Source organism: Pan troglodytes, chromosome X, assembly GCF_028858775.2.
Source record: "Pan troglodytes isolate AG18354 chromosome X, NHGRI_mPanTro3-v2.0_pri, whole genome shotgun sequence".
NCBI classification, from domain to species: domain Eukaryota; kingdom Metazoa; phylum Chordata; class Mammalia; order Primates; family Hominidae; genus Pan; species Pan troglodytes.
In genome coordinates this window covers 31,282,056-31,306,249 of record NC_072421.2, presented here as the reverse complement: position 1 = coordinate 31,306,249, position 24,194 = coordinate 31,282,056, and the positions used below count along the sequence as shown (strand labels likewise).

Here is a 24,194-nt window from a genome sequence, read left to right as displayed (position 1 = left end):
GATAGATATTATCAAGTTCAATAATAAAGAATAAAAGAAACTAAATTTTAATACTAAACAGGAAAATTGAAAGAGGCCTGAAGCTGCTTTTTAAAATAAAATATTGTCATCCTCTCAACTGTTATGCTGTCAGGTAGAACTAGTTATTTGAAATAGAATGAAAACTGGCAATTAAAGATATTGGCCTAGTTGAGAAACTTGTTTTTAACCTAACTTCTCCTTCTCAGAATATTTATCTTTATGGTCCTCAAATTTAATTTAATGGGTCATTTTCATTAAATTTGATGACAGGGAAATCTCAGGAAATACCTGTGAGAGTTTTTTTTGTCTACGATATTTGGCACAGGTTATATTTAATTATAAGGCCAGAATTAAGATATGTACCTATAAAGTATACACAAAGTAGAAATCAGATTGATTTACAAATTCACTCAGTTTTCTACTAATTTGTTTATTGTGTGAACTTATTATTAAAGTTGTTAGGTTGCAAAAGCAAAGGATCAAGGAAACTTCATTATTTAAATATTACTAGATAAAACAAGCTATTAAAGAGTTATAGTTAAAAAAATTTTTGTACTTCTATCTACTATGTTGTAAACACTACAGATTAAATACTACCTACTCCACTGTCAATGCCATTAGCTTCTGTGCTATCACAGCTTTCATTTGTTGGTTTCTCCAAAAACTTTCTTTCTTCACTCCCACATGATACCAGATACCCAAAAGATATCCCAAAGAATTGGGCTTTGGGCACTTCAAAAGAAACATACTAAAAATTCTAAGATATCATTACAGAAGCAGAGATGCATTACTTATTTTACTGATTGGTTGGAGAACAAAGGATTGAGGTGTTGCCTATCAGGTTGAGAGAACAATGGTGGTCAAGGTTAGCCATGCAAGGCCCTGTTGATAATGGCTGCTGACCTTACCAACGTTATTTTTTGCAAATGCTGAGATGGGACAGTGTAGTTTCTTCTAATAGAATGATTAAAGTGTTCATCATTACAGAAATTACTTCTTTGGCTGTTGGTTAACTCTTCAGAGTGTGCCCTATCAAGCGCTAACAGCCAAGTTTCACATGTCCTGAAACATTTTTTTTTTTTTTAGTAGAGATAGGGTTTCTCCATGTCGGTTAGGCTAGTCCCGAACTCCTGACCTCAGGTGATCTGCCCACCTCGGCCTCCCAAAGTGCTGGGATTACAGGCGTCAGCCACCGTGCCCGGCCTCTGAAACATCTTTCTTAATTTAACTTTCAACTAAGTTCTAGTCTGTAAATGAGAAATGCAAGTAAGAACAAGGGGTCAATTTATTTTAAGTAAATTTGTCATTAAATATCAATGTGTACAATTTCAAACATTTATAAATCTTCCAATTTATAGAAAAATTAATGTAATCTTAAAATTATTTGAACAGTGGCTTTCACAATTATTTACAATGAACTCAACCTACTTTTGTAGAAACATTTATGTTTAAAAGTACCCCTGCCACAAAGTGATCATTTCACAGTACCTTTCTATAATATTTATGTCACTTAAGTGGTGGCTGCATCAATAAAACCTAGCAGATTCAATAAATTAGAAACAGCACAATCAGAACAGTCAATAAAGCTACCATTGATTCCAAACAAAACAGAACCTTTTATAGTAAGATATAAATGTTTTCCCATTCAGCACTCATTGAAAAAAATAATTAGGAGGCAATCTTTTCTTCACTGTTTACTACAAAACAAAGTAATTTTAAGATATTTTTAAAAATTGACATTAAGAAGCAGGATTAGGTAACTTCTTATAATATGTGACATTAAATATTTTGAGAAATTCTTGGTTTCATTGGAAGGTATTTGTAATGATAAACCTTCTTTCAGTTATAATAAGATACTAAGCAGAGGTAATTCTGTCATCCCAGATAGCAATTTCTTATTAACAATTGATAACATTTGAACTGAAAGAGATTCTTGGCTTTATTTCTATATTTTTTTCTACTTAGGTATTTAACTTTTTTGACATCCTCTTATCCCCTCAATAGGATCCAAAATATGTCTAAAATTAATTCAAAAGAAAAATAACTATTTGAATTATTGCTTGTGTTTGAAAACAATATTTACTGTAGTATTCCACAGTTTCTTCTTTTTTTAAGCTAAGACAATTAAATAAAAATGTAAGGGATAAGAAATATAGTTGAAGTCACAATAAAGTGTATTTTCTTTTATTGACATAAAACATAAATTTTAAATGTTGGCTTGTTAAGAAAAAAATTCTCCTGGTAAATATTATGCATAACCGTTGCCCAAAAATGTATACAGCTGTTTTCCAACATATTTATATACACAGTGGTTCACTTAAGACCAGCCCTGTTAGAACCTTCTGAATATAATGTGCTCTTAATTTATAAATGGGCTACCCTCAGTGTATAAAATATATAGGCATGTATGTTATACATACAAAGTAAAAAATATAAAAAGGAAAGATGGAAGAAAAAAGAAAGTATCCTTTCCTATAAGATCCAGACAGAAAGTCATTATAATTAGTGGGACCATGGAAAACATCTGAAGGATTTCAGTTTTGGCAAATAACTTTTCAGAAAAATATCCAAGCTGTGAGAACACTAAATGTCTATTTTAATAATTTAGTAGAGGTTTCTATTCAAACATTCAGTGAAGATGTTGCTGTCTTCAACTATGTAGAAAAGAAGACTTTTAGGGTGTCTGTTAAAAGCAAAGAGCTGCTGATTTTTAACAGGTTAGTAATAACCTTTTAATCAAGTATATGTCATGCAGAGACTCAAATCCTGGTCCAATAGTGTTTGAGTATGTTCGATGGAAGATTCCAATGGTAAGGATCCGAATTCTTCCTACATCTTAGAGGGAATGGAGCAGGATGTTATGGCAATGGAGGGGGTCAGCCCCAAAGGTAGCTGGCCCAACCTTAACTGTGGATGTTTAAAAAAAAAAAAACCACCAAATATTTCTATAGCATTCTTTTTGCTGCATTTTCTTTATTTTAAGCCACAGGTCTACTTGGAGGGTCATGCAGCAAGTGGCTTATAAATAAAATCAAAGTCTATGAATAGTGTCATTGCATTAAGAGACAGAATTGCTGGGTTCTTTCATTATGTAAAAAGCTCACATCTTGGGAATCCATGAGTTGGTAGGTTTTATGGAATACCTGAAATGGGGAACAAAAACCATATATGTCAATAATACATGCATACAATTCAGGAGTTAAAGCAATGAAGATGATTCAATCATTTATTAAGCTAGAAAGTCCATATGATTTCTAAATCATGCCTCACAATTAAAATGCAACAAACAGGGCCAATTCCAAAATTAACAAATATTGCCACTGTTGCTAATCGTTTACCAAGGCAAACAATTTCCAGCCCTCTCAAATTGCAGTGTATGTCACCGAAGAGATAACCTACATATAGTGACCACATGCATTTTAGAAGTCTAAGACTCTAGACACATAGCCCATCTTTTAGCTTAGAGAGATGCAACCTGTCTCAATTTTCATAGAAACAAGGCCTTTTCATGAAACCCTAATCATGAAATTTTTTTTTAAAGTTTCACTTTCATGGGAACATACAGAATAAGAAGCATCATTTCCATTTAAGCCAGTAATTTTAAGAAAAATTGAGCTATCACCAGGAGCAGCTTCCACAAATGGCTATTATAAATTAATAAGATTATGCAATATATTCCATAACATGCTGAGCCATTTTACTTTTATTAAAAAAAGATTATTCAGTATAAATTAATGTGGAAAAATAATTGTTTTCATTTCAACCCCTTCATTTAAGGAATCATTTTTAAAACTTCAGTTCATAAAAGATATTCTTTTAACTAAAATAAGAGTAACTATAAATCTTCCCTGGTTTTAGGGTTTTACAGGAACTCTGTGGACATGCTCTGGCTGAAACTCTTGCCAGAATTGAAAAGTTAAGACTTGCTTAGCAAATTTTCAGGATTATGAAAAATAATTTATATACATTTGAAAGACAATTTAATTAATGTCAAAAGTATACTTTAACTTTCAGCAGTCAGTCTGAAAGTCCTTTCATTTAAATATTAGTATTTTCACTTTTGCTTATTGCTGCAGCTGACAGCAGAATGTAGTCCCTCTTAAAGAAGTCATCACATTAAAAATTTAAAAAGGGTAAGCAGAGTCACAGTTCTTACTTCTAACTGCCCCCAAAGATTAATTGGTCTAACTAATTAGACCTTTAATTGATTTTCCAGCTTCCTAGACACAGAAAGAATGAAAAACACTGAAAAATTTCTGCTAAGTTATACACGAAAACATTAAAGCTAACTAATAGAGTTGTCTAATTTAAAGAGTAACTAACCTGAGATGTACCTTGCTCCGATTAACATTACCATGCTACTCACTATAAAAAAGCCCAAGGGCAGACTACAGAAGATACTAGGGTCACCTGTGGTCATCCAAGCAGAAGAGAATTCCAGTCAAGCAAACCAAAAGAGAGACACATAATTACAATATTTGTGTTAAGAATCACAAGATAGCAAAACAAAATAAGCTATAAAAATAGTATATTCATAAAAGCTAGCAAAGAGTTATTACTTCAAATCAAAAATATAATCAATATTGAAGGTTTATGACAGTTAACAAACAATACAGATAGCATGCCACACAGCCAAGAACATAATACATATAGACTAACATTAGCCTTCCACTGGCAAAGCCAGAGTGAGCCTATGGATAACTTTTTGGGAGGCTGTTAATTTTAGCTTTCTTGATTCTTCCCCCAAATATATTAAATGATCTATTTAATTCCACCTAAGTTCAAATTATAGTTCTCTTTTGGCTATGAGAGAAGAGTTATATTAGTGTCCTAAGATGAATTTAAAACCCTATGTTTGCTAAAATATTAGTTCAGTTTTATTTTTTTAATAGAATTTGGTGCGTAACAAAATGCACCTGACAATACATTTTAAACACATATGAAAAGTATGTTAAAAATTGTTTACAAAGCATTCAAATATAGTCACAAACAAGAAAATAATTATGATTGCTTCAAAATTGGCAAATTGCTTTGAAACTTAAGCAAGCCTCATATTCTTCCCATAGGTTAAGATACAGGTAGCAATTCTAATATCCTCTCAAGTTTATTAAAATAGGATTCTATCTATATTGCTATTATCATATAACTTATATAGTTATATAGCTTAGATTGCTTAAAGGAATACAACTAGCATTTTATTACTATTCCAAGTTTATTATACAGCTTAGAGACCCCCAAAATATTAAATATTAGAGTGTTTTTCATAAATCTATTCAAAAAACATTTTCAGGCCGGGCGCAGTGGCTCACGCCTGTAATCCCAGCACTTTGGGAGGCCGAGGTGGGCGGATCACCTGAGGTCGGGAGTTCGAGACCAGCCTGACCAACACGGAGAAACCCCATCTCTACTAAAAATACAAAATTAGCCGGGCGTGGTGGCGCATGCCTGTAATCCCAGCTACTCGGGAGGCTGAGGCAGGAGAATTGCTTGAACCCGGGAGGTGGAGGTTGCGGTGAGCAGAGATCGTGCCATTGCACTCCAGCCTGGGCAACAAGAGCGAAACTCCATCTCAAAAAAAAAAAAAAAAAAAAATCAAACTGGCTTAAATCCACTGCAGCCTAACTGAAACAAAAACAAAGTTCTTTAAAATATAAAACTCTCAAAAGATCAAATTACTTTTATCATTAATGCTGATAGCAGAAATTGGAGCAATGATATCATTTTTTTGTTTGTTTTATCAACTTTTTCTTAGTATTTTAAATTCATTGATAGTAAAGTACACTAACAAGGGAAAAATGATCAGTTGATTTTGTGGGAATTTTGCAGTTAAAATTACATCCTCAACCGCTAGTGAGGAGAACTGTGTATCTGTGTGTAAGGCATGGGGTTGGAGGGAGGGAGACAGGAGGATTAAAATGCCATTTTAAGGCCAGGCGCGGTGGCTCACGTCTGTAATCCCAGCACTTTGGGAGGCTGAGGCGGGTGGATCATGAGGTCAGGAGTTCAAGACCAGCCTGGCCAAGATGGTGAAACCCCCGTCTCTACTAAAAATACAAAAAAATCAGCCAGGCACGGTGGCAGGCACCTGTAATCCCAGCTACTCAGGAGGCTGAGGCAGGAGAATCGCTTGAACTCGGAGGGCAGAGGTTGCAGTGAGCACAGATCCCACCACTGCACTCCAGCCTGGGCAACAGAGTGAGACTCCATCTCAAAAAACAAAAAACAAAACAAAATGCCATCTTAAACATGCCATTTAAAGTGCCATTTTAAAACATCCAGCTAGTTAAAGAAATAATGTAACTCAATTTCCTATAAGCAATAATTAAGGGCAACTAGAAAAGAAGTCAAGGCTTACGTATGTTATATCTCACACAGCAACTAGCACTGTGCTAGAAAAGTACTTATGATTGAGAAGTTTAGTTGTAAAGGGTCTCTCAAAATTACAGTCTTAGCAAGAAAAACATTGCCACCATCTTGGAAAATGAAGCTGAGTCTCACAACAAAAGATATTAAGCTTATTTAGGAGAAAAACAAAAGCTTCAAATAGGAACATCTGGGACTGAAAATACAGACCACAGTTATCTGTGGCAGTAGATAGTTCTGGAAGCTTCTCCTAAAAAACAGATACATTAACTTTGGGGTTGGAAGGCAGGTATTATTTCATTTGTCAACTCTTCCCCATCAAAGTATATGCTCAAGCCAGGTGCAGTGGCTCACACCTGTAATCCTGGCACTTTGTGAAGCCAAGGCGGGCGGATCACTTGAGGTCAGGAGTTCCAGACCAGCCTGGCCAACATGGTGAAACCCCGTCTCTCCTAAAAATACAAAAAAATTAGCTGGGCATGGTGGTGGGTGCCTGTAATCCCAGCTACTTGGGAGGCTGAGGCACGAAAATCATTTAAACCCAGGAGGCGGAGGTTGCAGTGGGCCAAGATTGTGCCACTGCACTCTAGCCTGGGTGACAGAGCGAGACTCTGTCTCAAAAAAAAAAAAAGTATATGCTTCAATAAATTATCTGCCATTGTTCCATTCATTATGCTCCACATCTTGCCTTTAGCAAAAAATAATAATACTATGCATCTTAAGGCTGTTTAAATCTAAATGGTTTACTTAAGCTCTTGACCTTCCTAAGTGACTGAAAGGTAGAATAGTCCACTATTTTTTCTGCTAAGAGCACTTCCCAATCTATTTATAAGAGTTCGAATTTACTATGTTTGGTATATTTCTTTCTCTGATTCCAAAGGAATTCCCATTATGTACTTGGAATCAGCCTAGGAAGTAGCAGAATATATTCTGAAATTAATACAGCTTTCAGTTGGTTCAGGTCATAAAGACAGCCCCCCAAAAAGGTAAAGTAAGAGGAGAGGGGAAAAAAATGAAGACTCTAGTTGATTTTTTTTTTCATTAAGAAGAAACTAGAAATAATTTTACTCTTGGAAGACTAAGTTGTCAATTGAAGTACCAAGAATAAACTAATAAGGAAAGATATGGCAGGATAAAGTTAAAGTATGTATATCAACCTGATAATTTACATTTTGTGTTTAGAACTTTAAAGTGTTTTCAAAATGTTAGAATCTCTGGACATATGATAATGCTTTTCTTCAGAGCAGCCTGGCTATGTGTAAATGCCTAGATACTTAAATAACTATTTAACATACTAAGAAAATGTGGCAATAATAAACAAAAACATTTTTACCACTTTCTGGAGATTGAGTTGTAACCCAACCCATCGACTTCATCACAGCTTTCTTCCATGTAGAATAACGAATTTCACTTTCTAGAATTAGAAGGTAGAAAAAACACATAACGAAAGGTAGTTTGCTGAGATGTTCTTAGTACCATACTTATGATCACTCAACATTCTTGACAAATTATTGCACACATTAAACTGCAGTAGGGCTTTAGCAGGACTCAGATTTGAAAGCACATGGTTGCTGATGACTGCCAGTGACTGGAAGACATGCTTGCTTGGAAGTTGGAGTGAAACAGGACACAGGGAGGCTGGGTGTAGCGGCTCATGCCTGTAATCCCAGCATTTTGGGAGGGTGAGGAGGGAGGATGGCTTGACCTCAGGAGTTTGAGACCAGCTTGAGCAATGTGGTAAAACCCTGCCTGTAGTACCAGCTACCTGGGAGGCTGAAGCAGGAGGATCATTTGAGCCTGGGAGGTGGAGGTTGCAGTGAGCCAAGATCACACCACTGCACTCTAGCCTGGGTGACAGAGCAAGACTCGGTCCCAAAAACAAACAAACAAACAAACAAACAAAAACAGGATAGGGGAAATTCAGCAGGGTAAAGGGAGATTGGCAGACAGACTGCCTGCTATGCAGACTGGGCCACTCACAAACAAGTGGTAATGAATTAGAAAGGGGAATCCCATTTGATCTGTTTTCTCTTCTTTTTGGGGGGAAAGGGTATGAGGAAAAGGGTATGCTGTAATGTGGGAAGACCAGAAGGAGACATTTTTATTTCTTTTTTTTTTTGAGACTGAGTCTCGCTCTGTCGCCCAGGCTGGAGTGCAGTGGTGCCATCTCGGCTCACTGCAAGCTCTGCCTCCCGGGTTCACGCCATTCTCCTGCCTCAGCCTCCCCGGTAGCTGGGACTACAGGCGCCCACCACCACGCCCAGCTAATTTTTTGTATTTCTAGTAGAGATGGGGTTTCACCGTGCTAGCCAGGATGGTCTTGATCTCCTGACCTCGTGATCCGCCCGCCTCGGCCTCCCAAAGTGCTGGGATTACAGGCGTGAGCCACCACGCCCCGCAGGAGACGTTTTTATTTCAGTCACAGGATTTAACAAATACTGATTTCTCATAAGATTTGAATTGCATTCCTCTGAGACAGCCCCACGCCCCCCAACCCCAGCATCTTAAAGCAAGATTTTTTAAAGGTGGAAATCCACAATAGAAAGTCTAAACAAAAATGAGCTTGATGCTGTACACTTCTAAGGGTGCTGAACCCCATGTGGGGCTACCTTTCTCTCAAGCCTCCCAGACTTTCCATAGCACCTGAGGCCTGCAACACCCAGGAGAGAAGGCTCAAGAATCACTCACTTCAGAAAGCTTTCCAGTGCCCCATTTCTATCCCCCCCTCTCTCTTCACACACACCCCAGGATGTCAGCTACCAAATTTTTATGGTTTTGTCTTCTGCTCCCAATATACTCTAATCTTCTGAAGGGCAAAAGAAGATAAGAAGATAAGGCCTTATTCATCTCTATATCCCCACATCAGTACAGTCTCTGGCCTGTGGTTGGCTATAAACAACTGTTTGCTGGCAAAATGTACTATCTATGCCTAGGTGCCCATTCGTTTATGGGGAGGAGTGAGGGCTGGTGAGAGGGAGGACAATAGGGCATGATTGATCAACCCCAGGCTAAGGCCTTCAACACCAGCAAAGATGGCTCTCCTAAGAATGGAGATGGCTCTCTTGGCACAGAACTTCCTTGCTTTAAGAGTGAGATTGGCATTTAGAGGCCATATACCTGCTCTGGACATTATTTGCATATTATAAAGTTGATTTTTTTTTGAAAAGTAGAAAAATTTTTTGAACTTCATATTTTATCCAGTATTGCAAAAGTTAAAAATGACAGAATATCAGGTGGTGAAATACATTTCTAAATCAAGGTACATGGTATAATCTGACTATAAAATTACTAGTATTATAATTCATTTTCTTATATGTTAAAAGAATGAATAAAATTGAGAAACACTGGTATATTCTCCCAGAAAACCAAACAAAAATGCATTTGAAAGCTTATTCCCAATACCTCAAAATCCACTTTGATGCTTTTTTTTTCCTTTTGTTTTTTTAGAGACAGGGGTCTCATTATGTTGCCTAGGCTGGACTCAAACTCCTGGGCCCAAGCCAAGAGATCCTCCTGGGTAGCTGGGGCTATAGGCACAAATTACCATTCCCAGCTGATGCTATTTTATGCATAGGTTTCTAAAAAGTTATAAAACCAATTCTAATATATAAAACCTTATTTTTCTACATTTATTTAAATTTAAGAACTGCATCACTACATTTTAGTAAAAGTGCTGATCACAGCTTGTGGCTTAGCTTAGTTAGCACAGTGAATCAGATATCTAATGTTCACTTACTTAAATTGTTGCTGCCTTCATCAGGTTAGTCCTGCTATGCTTAAAAGTTACCAGAGTGTCTCTTAACCCAGCTAATTATGTCCTAAAACTGGGCCACTGGCACCAAAGATGATCTGGTGTAGACATTAGGGATGAGTGGCTGATATATCTTCCTTCTCACTTTAAAAAAGGCTATGGCTGGGCGCAGTGGCTCACGCCTGTAATCCCAGCACTTTGGGAAGCCAAGGCGGACGGATCACGAAGTCAGGAGATCGAGACCATCCTGGCTAACGCGGTGAAATGCTGTCTCTACTAAAAATACAAAAAAAAAAAAAAAAATTAGGCGGGCGTAGTGGTGGGCACCTGTTGTCCCAGCTACTCGGGAGGCTGAGGCGGGAGAACGGCATGAACCCGGGAGGCGGAGCTTGTAGTGAGCCGAGATTGCGCCACTGCACTCCAGCCTGGGCGACAAAGTGAGACACCGTCTCAAAAAAAAAAAAAAGCTATTCTAACTAACTATACCTGACAGTGTGGCAGTATTATTATCCTACACTAAAGGACCATAAACAGTAAAAGCAAATGATTTTTAAAAAGTGATTTTAGAAGTTCTTTTGATAAGCAACGATTTCTCTCATTCACATTTATTCAGTGAAGCCCAATATGCTTGGCAGCCGAATCTGCAATGATAACATTTACTATTTTACTTGGTTCCTTAACTTTTAACTAAACAGAAAAACAAAACTCCCGTGCACTAAGGTCGTTTTCACAGTATATCACTGAACATTTCATTCTTTAAATGTACCCTCAGCATTAATCTGAGGTTCAAACCGCTCCATCGTGACGGCAGACAAATCCTCGGGTTCGAGACTCCATACGCCGACTCCTTCTGCAGCCCCTGCCGCCATAGCAGCACCCAGTGCAGTGGTTTCGGGCATTGAGGGCTTCACTGAGGAGAGAGAGTTCCATCAATGTCTTTGTGGTTACATATGCCCAAAGAATTAGTTATTCCACAAGAAACATTACTCTGGGAGTTTAAAGGAATGAAGACTTACTAACCTACTGGTATATACAGAATGTCTGCTTGTAGCTGCATAAGAATTTTGTTGCTGGTCATTCCTCCATCTACCTGCAAATGACTGAGTGGAATTCCACAGTCTCGATTCATGGCATCCAAAATCTTAAATAAACCAGTGCAATTAATGTTATAAATCTATTTCATAGTAACATCTCTGAAAATGGCAATCCTCCACTCAAAAACTCTCAAGAGCTTCCAAGAGCCTATGGAATAAATTGAGACTTCTTATTCTGGTCTTCTAAGCCCTCTTTGATCTGGTCACAGCCAACCTTTTCTCTCACTACACCTCTGCATTCACCTTGATATTCAGCTAAGCTATACAACTCTATTTTGCACCCTGTTTTTCTGCCTTGATGCCTATGTTTGTGCTGTTTCCTTTGCCTAATGTGTGCCACTCAGCCTCCCCACAACCATAAAATTCCCAGTGCCTGACAGGGAACAGGAACTTAGAAGGTAATGACAGCTGGAAAAAGGGGGAAAACCCTGCTTATATTTAGATTAGTATTTAGGCAGCCTTAATATTTGATTAACTACATTTTCAGTACTGAATAAATCTCGGGTGTTAACATATAACTTAAGAGTGATAAAAGTGAACTAAGTACAAGAAAACAGGCCCATATTTGTTACCTCTCGAGTTTGGAAACAAACAGCTTCTAATGCAGCAAAAGCAATATGGCATTTATTGGTGAACTGAGTGAGTCCACAGATTATCCTAAAAATACGCACAAAGATTTTCAGATTAGAATGATATAAACCAATCAATTTGAAATATCTCAAATATGAAAAGGTCAAATTTGGTAGACAGAAATGTCCAGGAAGAGAAAATTGGACATAATCGTTAAGTAACTCAGAAAGTCCTTATATTTCACAATTCTGCATTCATGTATGAAAAAATTCATGACACATTTGAAAAGATGATGGCATCATAAAACTGAATCAGTATTCATTATGATGATGTCCCTTCACTATACAACTTACAGACATCATGAAGATAAAAGATAACATGAATACGGATATGGCAGGGGTTATTGTCAGCTGATTCATAACTTCTTGGAGCTTAAAGTTTCTGAAATTATATTCTCCAAAAAGAAAAGGTTTTCTCAACACATTATAATTATTTGAAAATAGATAAGAAACTAATAAGTTATTAATGACTTTGGTAAATAAATCAAGATCCCCAAAAGCACTCCATATTTTCAATACTTACCCTCTTGCGCTGGGCTCCCAATAAGGTGCATATAACCCCGAAAATGCTGGGACGAAGTAGCAGCCATAAGAGGTACCTACTTCTTTAGCAAGTTTTTCTAACATTAAAAACAAAACAAAACAAAAATCACACAAATATTGTGTATTATTATATAAGCATACCTATTTTAAAAATTAGAAAAATTAGGACAGGGGTTTTGGTTTCCAATTCATTGGTAGAGCAAAATGTTGCTAACTACAGTAGTATGCTAGGATCAACAGAAATGAGTTTCTCTCACATTAAATACCCCCCACTAAAATGTAGCCTAGCTCAAGAAATCAAGGAACCAGATTCATTTATTTAAGGTATTTTAGCTCATTTCCACTATTTTTAAGGTTGCTGACTAGGAGATGAAAAAGTGGCCTCTAGTGTGTCCCTAATCAGAAATGTATTTCTGATTGTCTCACCTTCAGGCAAAGTTAAGCAAGTGGATGAAAGAGTGAGTAGGTAAGTTCAAACTAATTATCTATAGACTGAAAACAGCCGTATTAATACTTAAATTATAGGTACCAGAGTTTTAATGCTCACTCTAATCTAAGAGTTAAAGCTCTTTCTCATCAGATAAATTTAACTCAACTTCTCTATCTGCAGGTTCTGGCAATCTCCAGTGTTCAATTTTACACTTGGGTAATTTTTATGCCCTACATTGCCAGTTTATTAACAACCACCACTAATTACGTCAATTCCTTGTTTTATAAATCTTCACAAGATAGTCTTTTGCATAAGTCAAACTCATAATAGGGATCCATATAATTTATGGATCACATTTGGGGCAAAGCATAAGTATTTACTTTGCAGAGATAAAATACTGAAATGTGTCATTTTTCAGATTTTCTAACCTTTTGTTAGAACACACTCACCAATTTCTTCTGAGGTCTTTATAATTCCAAGATTGTCTCTTAGCCAGCGAATAACAGCACCAGCTATAGCTACAGAACCCTAAAGAAAAAAAGGAATTCAAGACAGAATATATTTTATCACTATCCAAGGTTTTTATTGAGCATATTCTGTGTATGACACAATCAGATGGACAGAATTCAGTTTCCATTTTGAGACTCCGACAAATATGATAAACTAGGTCTTCTAATACAAACATAGTTTTATCTAAGTCACTAATAAAAGTTTTTCACGAGATGAGGAAAAGAAGTGAGCTTTCCAGCACACCCTTGGATTTGTCCCCATAGGTGGACATTGATCTTTGATCAGTTTGCTTCTTGAACAATTTTCTGTCTGTTGCTAAGCTACTGAGGTATGTTATCACTTAGAAATATATTGCCATATTGTTCATAAAATTATTGGGAGAGGCCACGTTAAAAGTTTTTTCAAGTCTGTTTCCCATATCTAACAGTATAGTCAATCAAGAAAACAAAAAGCAAAGAAGCTAGCTAGTAAGTAATTTTTCTTTAAAACAAAATCACCTAGAGCTGTGGCAATAACAATAAAAACATATTTCAGAGTTGGATAAACTGGCTTTGAGTCCCAGTTCTAGTACTTAATTGCTGTGTAATCTTAGTAACTAATCTAAGTAACTTAGTAAGTTAATCTTAGCAAGTTCATCTAAGTAACTTGCCTAAGTTACTTAGGCTTTCTGAGCCTCCATTTCTTCACCTATAAAATGATGACTATGACAACACTTACCTAAACAAATTACTGTGAGGCTCAATATGAGAATATATGTGAAGGTTCTTACTAAATGTAAATATTGACTTCATTAATTTCTTTAATGTTAAAAAAGTATCAGCCAAATATCACTGACTGATGAATAGATAAAACGCAGTATGTCTACACAATGGAGTATTATTGGACTATGAAAAGGAATGATGTCTTAATACATGCTACAACATGGATGAGCATTGAAAACATTATGCAAAGTGAAAGAAGCCAGGCACAGAAGACGATATATTGTACGATCCCATTCATATGAAATGTCCAGAACAGACAAATCCATAGAGACAGAAAGTAGATTAGTGGTTGCCTGGGCTGGGGGATAGGGGGTGGTTATGGGGTTTCTTTTTGGGGTGGTGACAATGTTCTAAAGTTAGATTGTGGCGATGGTTGTAAAAATCTGTAAATATAGTATTACTATAAACCATTGAACTGTATATTTGAAAAGGGTAAATTGTGTGGAATATGAACTATATCTCAATAAAGCTATTATAAAAAGATCCTGAAGGCAAAAAAAAAAAAAGAAGTATCAGCACAAACCATTAGGAATACCAAGAAATTTTTTTTAGCTCTGATAGTTCATTCATATAGATTATTAATGTAAATTACTTCCACAGAGTCACTCCAAACCAAACGTCAGGTAATATTAAATGTAGGGACCTGTCCCCAGTTCTATTAACTGAATTACAAATGGTCATGCCTTCTTGTTGTCAGTTGTCAAAATGTAAGTAAACTAGAGAATGAATATGCTGGTATATTCCATCATTCATAGCTTCTATGAGAAGTTACTATGTTACTGCAAAGCTACAGAATGCCACAATTGTTCTGTTTATACATTTTTATATATGTAGACATACATACAGTACTCTGTATCACTACATATATAAAATGGCTTTTTAACCACAGGAAGTATTTGAGGAACAGATCTGGCATAGCTGTGCAAATATGACAAGGCTTTAAAAATGGGACAAAAACAATTCAACAAATACCTTACAAGGGACTCTAACACAGCTCATTCCCTGCCTAAAATAAGTTGTTGTATTAAGTTTGACACATTTACATATTTAGGTACTTAGTGGGATCATTCAAGAGAACTAAGTAAAATTTTGGTTTAAAGAGATTTAAGAACTTTACTCTCAAATTTCCTTTGGAAACAGACAATTCAGAGATAGCAGCTGCCAAATACTAGTAAATATGTAAGAGTTTCTAGACCAGTGCTGTCCAATAGAAATATAAAGTGAGTCACATATGTAATTTATATTTTTGTCACATTAAAAAGGTAAAAGGAAGGTAAAATGAATATTTTATTTAACCCAATGTATTAAAAAAAATGTCAACATAAAATCAATATTAAATTATTGAGATTTTTTTTGGTACTATCTTTGAAATCTGGTATATACTTTACACTTACAGCACATCTCAATTCAGACTAGCCACATTTCCAGTGCTCAATAGCTGCATGTGGCCATGGCTGCCATGGGCAGTATAATTCTAGACCTAATTGAAAAAGAAAAACAAAAACAGGTGTCCCTCCTCTTTATACTCTCAAAGACACTGTCCTTAAATAGCATCTAACCAAGAAATGCATACATAATTGTTTTAGGCAAGTACAGTTAAACTGCGAATTTTTAGAAGCCACTGTGCTAGGAGTCTAGTAAAGTGATTTTGTGGCACAGCTGGTGGGACTTTATACTCTAGGAAACCACATGCTGATATACCTCATTTCCATTGAAAAAGATAGGATGTTACATGCTTACACCATATTTTTAAGAGAAAGCAATATGATTTTAACAAAAGGAAAATCAAGGTTTTGATTAGAGGTAATTAGTTGAGAATCAGAGTATTATTTAGATTAAAACAAAAGAAAAAAAATACATAGTCACTGTTAAGGCTCCAGGAGATAACTGTTTTAAGTTCTGTCATCAGGAATATACAGAAGTGTTTTGTTGTGATTGAAAAACTAGATTCAATATAACACAATAAAAGGTAGATAAAAACACTTATCTGAAAAAAGTAAATAATTTTGCTGTCAGGATATAATACATGGTATGATTTAGCTTTTAAAGAAATAAAAATGAGAGACATCTCTAATTCACAAAAGACATGTGGTCTTCTGAATTCAGAGGCAGGAAATAAAATGGAAGATGGTAATAATGTTTCAAAGCTGGACAGGAAAAGAGTATAGCAGCCAAAACCTAAAATGATAAAAGAAGGTGACTGTCTACTTGTTATCAGTTAAGTTACCATAAATTACACCCTAAGTATAAAGATCCAATACTTTAGTATATCATCTACAAATTTGAATTGGCCCTTGTTCTAGGTTATGATTCCCTGGAAAAGATGCATGCAAGCTTAATAGTTGTACACTAAGGGAGATGCAATGAAAGTGAGAGGGTGTAAAGAATAATAAATTAAATTATAACAGGGCAAGAGGAATAAATTATTTTAAAACTAGACATGTAGCCTGGAAAGTGAAAGGCTAATAAACAGGCTATAGGAAGATTGAATTAAAAATAATCAAGTAGATCTGATGTAATGTCATAGCAGGCAAATACATTTTTCTTCAAAAGCTCCTTGACATGAATGCCACTGCCACAAACAGTATAAAAATAAAGCAGGATATTTCAGGATGCAGTAGAATTGTAGCTTACAAGGCAATTAGGGTGAAAATTGGTGAGTATGGAGAAAAATCAGGTAAAGTAAAGATTACCCTAAATTGCTTACAATCATTCATCAGGCATAGCAAACACAGTTTTGTGTATACTACAGTGCTATGTATCTGTACGTATATGATTTATAATGTAGTTAATTTGTATATATTAGATTACAAATGCAGTGTCTAACTCTATAGCATTTTTAATTGCATAGAGAAAGGGAAGAGTTGAATTGGAGCAACATTATTTTTGAAATGTAACAGATTTCATTAATACTTCAGTAACAAGTTGGGGAACTAAAATTAAAAGCATTTATTGCTCAGAAAGTATACTTTTCAAGAAAGAACATTATAAAAGTTCATAAACAATGTTTATATGCTTGTGGCAGATAGACTTTTAATTAAGGTGGCTCCCATGATCCCTGCCTCCTGATGTGCATACCCTTGCATAATCCTCGCCTCTTGAGTGTGGTGATATCTGTGACTTTCTTCTACCCAACAGTACATGTCAAAAGTGATGGGATATGTGTGGTGATGTGTACGTGCTTCCATTACATGATTTACTGTGCCTGTCTTGCTGGAGATATTCCCTCCCTTCCTGACTTTAAGGAAGCAGAGGACCACTGGGGGTCCCTCAGGTAGCAGGGAACTGCAGGTAGCCCTAGGAGCTGAGGGTGGCCTCCATCTGACAGGTAGCAAGAAACTGAAGTCCTCAGTTCCACAACCACAAGGAACTGAATTTTGCCAATAACCTGAATGAACCTGGAAGCAGATTAAACCTCAGATGACAGCAGAGCCTCAGTCAACATCTTGACTGCAGCCCTGTGAGACTCTGAGCAGGGTACCCAGCTAAGCTGTGCCTGGATTCTGAACCCATGGGAACTGAGAAACAATAAATGTGTTGTTTTAAGCCACTTAAGTTTGTGGTAATCTTGTTACACAGCAATAGATAATCTATTACATAGGTTTATACCTAAAATAGGGATTTAGCTCAAGAAGGATGAAAAACTCTAAAAAGGAAATCTTAACGCTATAATCGTTAAACCATAACAAAGAAAAGATAGGGGAAGAGATATTTAAAGAAACCAGTGAGGCAATATAGGGAACCCTCTTTGAAGCTCATATTTAAAAAGAAAAAAATGGCCTAACATAGGATTCGGTATTTGAACAATATTTAATGGGTATGTATTATCTGCCAGCCTGCTGGGACAGAGTGGTAAACAAGATAGACAAGTACCCTGGCCTCAGGAAATCTATATTCTAGTGACAAAACACGGAACATGGAAGTCTCAAGTCATAAGTAAGCTCAGGTTCATACTCATATTAAAAGTTCCCAAAAGGATTTTTGTTTTGTGAAACAGTATTTGGAAAAAGAAGAGGAACAAGGATGCCAGAGGGAAGGCAGAACCACTCAATGGCTCTATTTTGCTCCAGTCTCTTCCACTACTGAGAAATATTTTCCAACTAGAAAGGGTGGGACAAATTTAACCAGTTTAATATGAGTTTAATGTCACAGAACAACTTAAGGATCATGAACACCTATTTCTTTTTACAAATAATGAAAATGAGAATTTAGAGGTATTAAAATGTCAGGCCTTACTATCACCTGCCAGGGGCTTCAGGGAGAGAAAAAGAGTTCTCTTGGTGATGAAAAAGAAGATGCAGATGCTTACATGAGCAGAAATAATGAGTTTGTACTTCAAAAATCCCCTTTGTTCTAACCACAGAGGATAACAGACAGGATATAAAAGAGAAAACTGAAACAACATGCTGACTCAAATACAGAATAACATCTATGTGGACAGACACGGAAACACATAACCAAACAGGACTGAAGCCACAAGCATGATGGCTTCTGATTTATTTTTCTATATGTGTCAGGGAGTAGGAGTGGTGGCTGGGAACTGGTTCCTCCAGAAGAAAGGGGTCCAAAATGTTTTGCGCAAGACAGGGAATAGAATCAGGCTCAATGCTTGAAGCCAGGGGCTAGGTGGCGCTCTCTTACTTGTGTAGGGTTGCTAGAAAAACAAGCAACTGTGTATTTGCTGACTGAGGCTATATGGCTTAATGAAGACAAGGCTGGAAGTGACAATTCTAAACTATACGAAGAAATCTTGTATTAAGAAATCCAACAAGGCCGGGTGCGGTGGCTCACGCCTGTAATTCCAGCACTTTGGGAGGCCGAGGCGGGCGGATCACGAGGTCAGGAGATCGAGACCATCCTGGCTAACACGGTGAAACTTCGTTATTTCCAGTCTTTACTAAAAATACAAAAAATTAGCCGGGCATGGTGGTGGGCATCTGTAGTCCCAGCTACTCGGGAGGCTGAGGCAGGAGAATGGCGTGAACCTGGGAGACAGAGCTTGCAGTGAGCCGAGATCAGGCCACTGCATTCCAGCCTGGGCGACAGAGCGAGACTCCATCTCAAAAAAAAAAAAGAAAAGAAAAAAGAAATCCAACAAACTTAATAGCTGGACTAGAGTTCATTCCGGCCTAACACAGATTTTAAAATACGTATGTTTTAAGTATTCGGAGATAAATTAGGAAATGACTTCCATTTTAAAAACAAACAAACATGAAACTAAGAATCAAAAAAAAAAAAAAGAGAACTGAAACAAAATCAGGTGGATGTGAAAAATAACCAAATAAAAACTATAGAAATGAAAATATTAAATAAGATGAAAAATGTACTAGATGGGGTAAACTCTAGACTAGATAGAGAGGATGAGTAAACTAGCATTCCCCCATATTGCTGGTAGGAGTGTAACTTGACACATCTACTGTGAAAAATGGTTTGCACTATCTACTCAAAGTGAAGATACACATAATCTATGGCCTAGAAATTCTACTCCTACAGAAAGGTGAATACATTTACATCAGGAGGCATATACAAAAATGTTCATAGCAGCATTTTTCATAATAGCCAAATACTGAAAACAACTCGAATGTCATCAACAGCTGAATAAATACTAAACTTCAATAATTTCATATAGCAATAAGAAGCAATGAAAAAAACAGCTATGTATAATACTGTGGATGAATCTCACAAACATAATGTTGAGTGAAAGAAGCCAGATCAAAAAATACAAAAAAATACATACTAAGTGACTCAGATATGCATGCACATGCTCTCTCTCTCTCTTTTCTTTTATATTTTTAATATATCAAATATTAAACACATGCAAAACTAAACTCTGGTGTTCAGGGCTGCACATTTAAGTGTTAGAACTACAAAGAAAAGTAAGGAAGTGATTATGATAAAAGTCAGGCTGATGTTTATCTCAGGGAGAGGGAGGAAGTTGTGATCGTGGGGCAAATAGAGGTTCTTGGGATTGGCGGCGTTCTATGAACAAGTTACATGAGCCTTTATAATAATTTTTCAAGTGGTACATTGATATTTAATGCATTTTTCTCTATGTGTCTTATATCTCACAATACAAAAAAGGCTTTTATGATTTGTCTTGTTTGTTTTAAAGAGAGGATTTGGAAATGGAAGGTAGATACTGAGAAACTCACCAGGGACGCAGCACAGAGAAACAAAGAGATTAAAAAAATATAAAAGGGCAGTTAAGAGACATGGATGATGGGTTGAAAGGTTCCAATATTCATCCAATAGCAATTCCAGAAGAGGATGGAGGTAATGGTAGAGGAGCAATATTTGAAGAGATAATTGCTGAGAACTTTCCAGATCTGAAGACAGACTTGGATCCAAGTACCTAACAGGATAAATAAAAATAAATCCAAACACAGGCATATCATAGTAAAACTACAGAACATCAATGATAAAGAGATAATGTTAGAAACTCCCAGACAATAAACCAGATTATCTACAAATGAACCACATATTGACAGCAGAGGTCTCATCAACATCGAAAATGGCCAGAAGGGATGTGGGAAAAACAATTGTTAATATAGGCTTTTATACATCCTCAGAGTGAGGGCAAAACAAAGACAAACCTAAAAAGAATAGGCTTACTATCCCACACTAAAACTAAAAGAACTATAGAAGGATGCCCCTCAGCAAAAAAAAAAAAAAGAAGAAGAAAAAAAGGAAAAAAGTAGGTGGGAATAAAAAAGGTGTGAGACCAAAGAAATGATACTGGACACAAACTAAGAAAAATAAGTCAATAAATATGATTTACTGTGGACTGCAAAGAAAACAACAGTAATTATTACATGTTGAACAAAATGGGGGAAATGAAAGCTTTAAACAAAATAACACAATTGGTGATGGAGGCGGTAGAATAAAATATTAGAGTTCCTTATCATGGTCGGGAGATTAAAAATACCAAAAAATGACATACACTCTTAGAAAAATATATGGTTAAACAATATCTTAAAAATCTGAGGGTATACGCAAAAGAAAAAAAATCACCAAAATAAAAACATAGAAATGTATCTTATTGCTCCCAAATCAGCAGAGGAAGAATGGAAAAAGACTAAAAGACTGAAGATGGGTAGCTATAGTTTTAGGTTTTAAAGAGCATAAAGACTAAAATTTTCCTATCTCCAACTTCTAAGCCTAACAACAATTGATCAAATGAAAGACAATATTATTAAATATATACTTTGTAAGCATTTACAAAAAAAGGAATTAGTATGACCAAGTGAAATTAGCATGTGTTTACTGATAAAAAGTTTTACCAGTCTAGCATTATTCCCCACCCTTGTTTTTTGGTTTGGTTTAATTTAATTTTTTTTTAAATGTTTGTTCATTGTAAAAAAAAATTAAGAAAACAAAGAAAAAAATTCTAACTACACCGTTAACATATTAGTATGCGTATGTGTGTTGTTGTTGTTGCTGAGACCGCTAGGTTAGCAGATGAAGGAAGGGACATAAGCTAGATGCAGTGACAACAACACTGGACTTGGGAGACTGGAGCCCAGAACTTCCAGACTTACAAGGAAGGAAATGGTACAGCAGGGTGGCCTAGGCATCAAGGCTTTGATGTCCAAGCATCTGGATCTGCTACTTACTGTTGTCAAAAGTTACTTGGCCAAGGGACTCCAATTTCACTTTTCTAATCTCAGTTTCCTCACGTGTAAAACAAGGGGATAGGAGGGTATATTGTCATATGATCTAGCGTCTCTCTGAGCTTTTACAATTCTAAGCATCTAAAAGCATTACATAAATTGAAACAAAATCATAAAGCATATACTTGTTAAATCTCTAGATGAGACAAAACTGAAAGAGTAACAGTAAAGAGTGAAAACGAATTCAGACTACATAGGAATAGGCTAAAATCACTATTATGAAATTAAACAGGAAGAAACAAAGACCTGAATTTAGATTTAACAAAAAAACTACACAAATACAGAACGGAGCAGACTTGGTTTGACAATGATTCATTTGAAAACGAGCTAGGTTTTTTAGCATATGCTCCCAGGGCCAATAATATGAAGTCTAAATTAATATTAATTATTTTAATTAATAAATATTAATTTAATAAATATTAGTCTAAATTAATGAACTCTCAGGCTAGAGGAGCAAAAGTAGTGCTTATGGTAGGAGAGGCACAAATCATCCTATTGATTGAGTACAGGTCAGATTAGATGTAGAATGTTATATTCCATTCTGGACGACATGAATTGCAATGCACCCAATGAAGGGAGCTCAGAACTATAAAGCATCCAGAAACCATGTGAGATCAAGGCATTGGGTCAGTTTACCCTGGAGGAGGAAGACCCAGAGAAACTGACCGCAGCCTCTAATCTTGGAACGCTTTTGACAACCAATGCAGGTCCAATGCTAGAGGTGTTATTAAGAAGCAACTTTGGGTGCTGTCTTCAGATAGAAGTTGGATGGCTACTGGTAAAGGAGACAGGAGAAGGTTTTTCACATTGGGAGGGGAGTTAAGACCGAGTGACCCCTGTCCCTGAGGCCTGTCCCAGGTCTAAGGCACCTATATTCTAAAGCACTGATTGTTTCCTATGCAAGAAGAAAAAAAGCAGAATCATATTCTTATTATATTATAGGTAACACTTATCAAGTGCATATTCTATGTGCCTAGTGTTGTGCTATGCACTCTCCACAGAGGGAAAGTAGAGAGGGAGAGGGCTTGTAGGATTTTAAGTTCTGAGAAGTGTTAAGATACATTTAATATACAGACTAAGTTTTCACAAATGCTTCCATCCATAGAAAAGGAGCTGGGGAGAAATATTATAGTGTTTATGGGTTGGGGAAGGGAGAAAAATAGAAATAAACTAATATTCTTCATGTGCTAGGCATAATGACTAATAAAATGTTTTAACTCTAACTAGAAGTCTTTAACTTGTGACCAAATTATTATCAGGCACTCCAAAAAATGAGCCTCAATGAGTCTGCAGATCAAGTGTATACTTGTGCATTATAAGGTAGCCATTTCAAAATTAATTATATAGAAATGCTTATAAGAAATGTATCTAATTTTACAAAAAGAATATTATTTCTTTGACTTTATAAATAAATATTTCTAACACTAACTTACCATATCCTATAGGCTTAGGCTGGCATATTCCTACTATAACATACAAAAATGTTTGAAACAAATGTTTCCAGTGATAAGTGGCATAAATCTCCTCACTTTCTTTTCTATATCAAAATGTTACACAAAATTTATTTTTATGAGGAGACAAGTGAAGAGAGTTGTTCTGCCTTTTTGTGCCCAGGGTTCTCTTTGGAACACTGGAGCATTTTATTTATAAAATCAAATAATTTTCAAGATGAAAGAAATGTTAGAGAGCACGTTAATCCGATTAAACTTTAGAGATTTAAAAAAAAAAAACCTTACATTGTAGAGCTGTCAAGTAATATGCCTAAGGTGACATGATTAATTGGCATAAGAACTGAGGAACCAATCTAATCAAGGTCTCCTGTGAGTCCTGACACCCAGATCAGTTTCAGGTTCCTTCAACTCAATCAAATGCCAAGAAAGCAGAACTTTTTGAGTCCTCTGTATTAAGATTTACCAGAAAAGTGTTAGAAAACACTGTAATTTTTATTAGCTTTGAATGTTTGTCATATTATCCATATTGATTAAAAAGAACTTACTTCCAAAGCATAATATACTGGTTTGTCTCTGCCAAGTTTGTAAGCCACTGTGGTGAGAAGGCCATGATCAGAAAATACACACTGTAAGAAAGAAAAAAAAAAGATTTCAGTAGTGGAAAATGAAAAGATAACATAAGAACATTTTTTTTAAAGTTAAAATAACATAGGTACAAAATAATGCAATCAATAAACCAATTTTTTAAAATAAATCTTTACAGTCAAAACGATCAGAATTAAGAACACATTTAAGCTGTATAAAAAGTTTATTTCTTGTTTCAAATTAGATTTGCATTAAGAATTTGATGAGGTCTCAGTCTAGATTTCCCACCAACACAATTAAAAACACACATGTAAAATTCAAAGAGCCTAAAATGGTTCTTATTAGAACGATTCAAATTTTGTATTGAGCTCTAAATTAAACCCTGA

At 35.9% G+C, this 24,194-nt stretch overlaps 1 protein-coding gene across 12 annotated transcripts in view; it reads right to left on the bottom strand.

The window, feature by feature from the left end:
* Positions 1-1,191: 1,191 nt before the first annotated feature.
* Positions 1,192-24,194, bottom strand: part of GK (glycerol kinase) — a 77,665-nt gene continuing 54,662 nt past the window's right edge. For 5 of the 12 annotated variants that reach the window (XM_016943689.3, XM_054676174.2, XM_016943686.3 and 2 more), the window contains 9 exons: positions 23,769-23,849; positions 13,281-13,359; positions 12,382-12,478; positions 11,802-11,886; positions 11,156-11,276; positions 10,902-11,045; positions 7,718-7,798; positions 4,345-4,431; positions 1,289-3,164 (listed from right to left, as the gene is read on the bottom strand). In XM_016943689.3, the coding sequence (XP_016799178.1) occupies positions 3,154-3,164; positions 4,345-4,431; positions 7,718-7,798; positions 10,902-11,045; positions 11,156-11,276; positions 11,802-11,886; positions 12,382-12,478; positions 13,281-13,359; positions 23,769-23,849 (786 nt within the window). In that variant the 3' untranslated portion in view covers positions 1,289-3,153. Of the gene's footprint in view, positions 3,165-4,344; positions 4,432-7,717; positions 7,799-10,901; positions 11,046-11,155; positions 11,277-11,801; positions 11,887-12,381; positions 12,479-13,280; positions 13,360-23,768; positions 23,850-24,194 lie in introns of all 12 variants that reach the window. The other 7 variants (XM_003317403.5, XM_003317405.5, XM_063803774.1 and 4 more) reach the window with 3 other exon arrangements.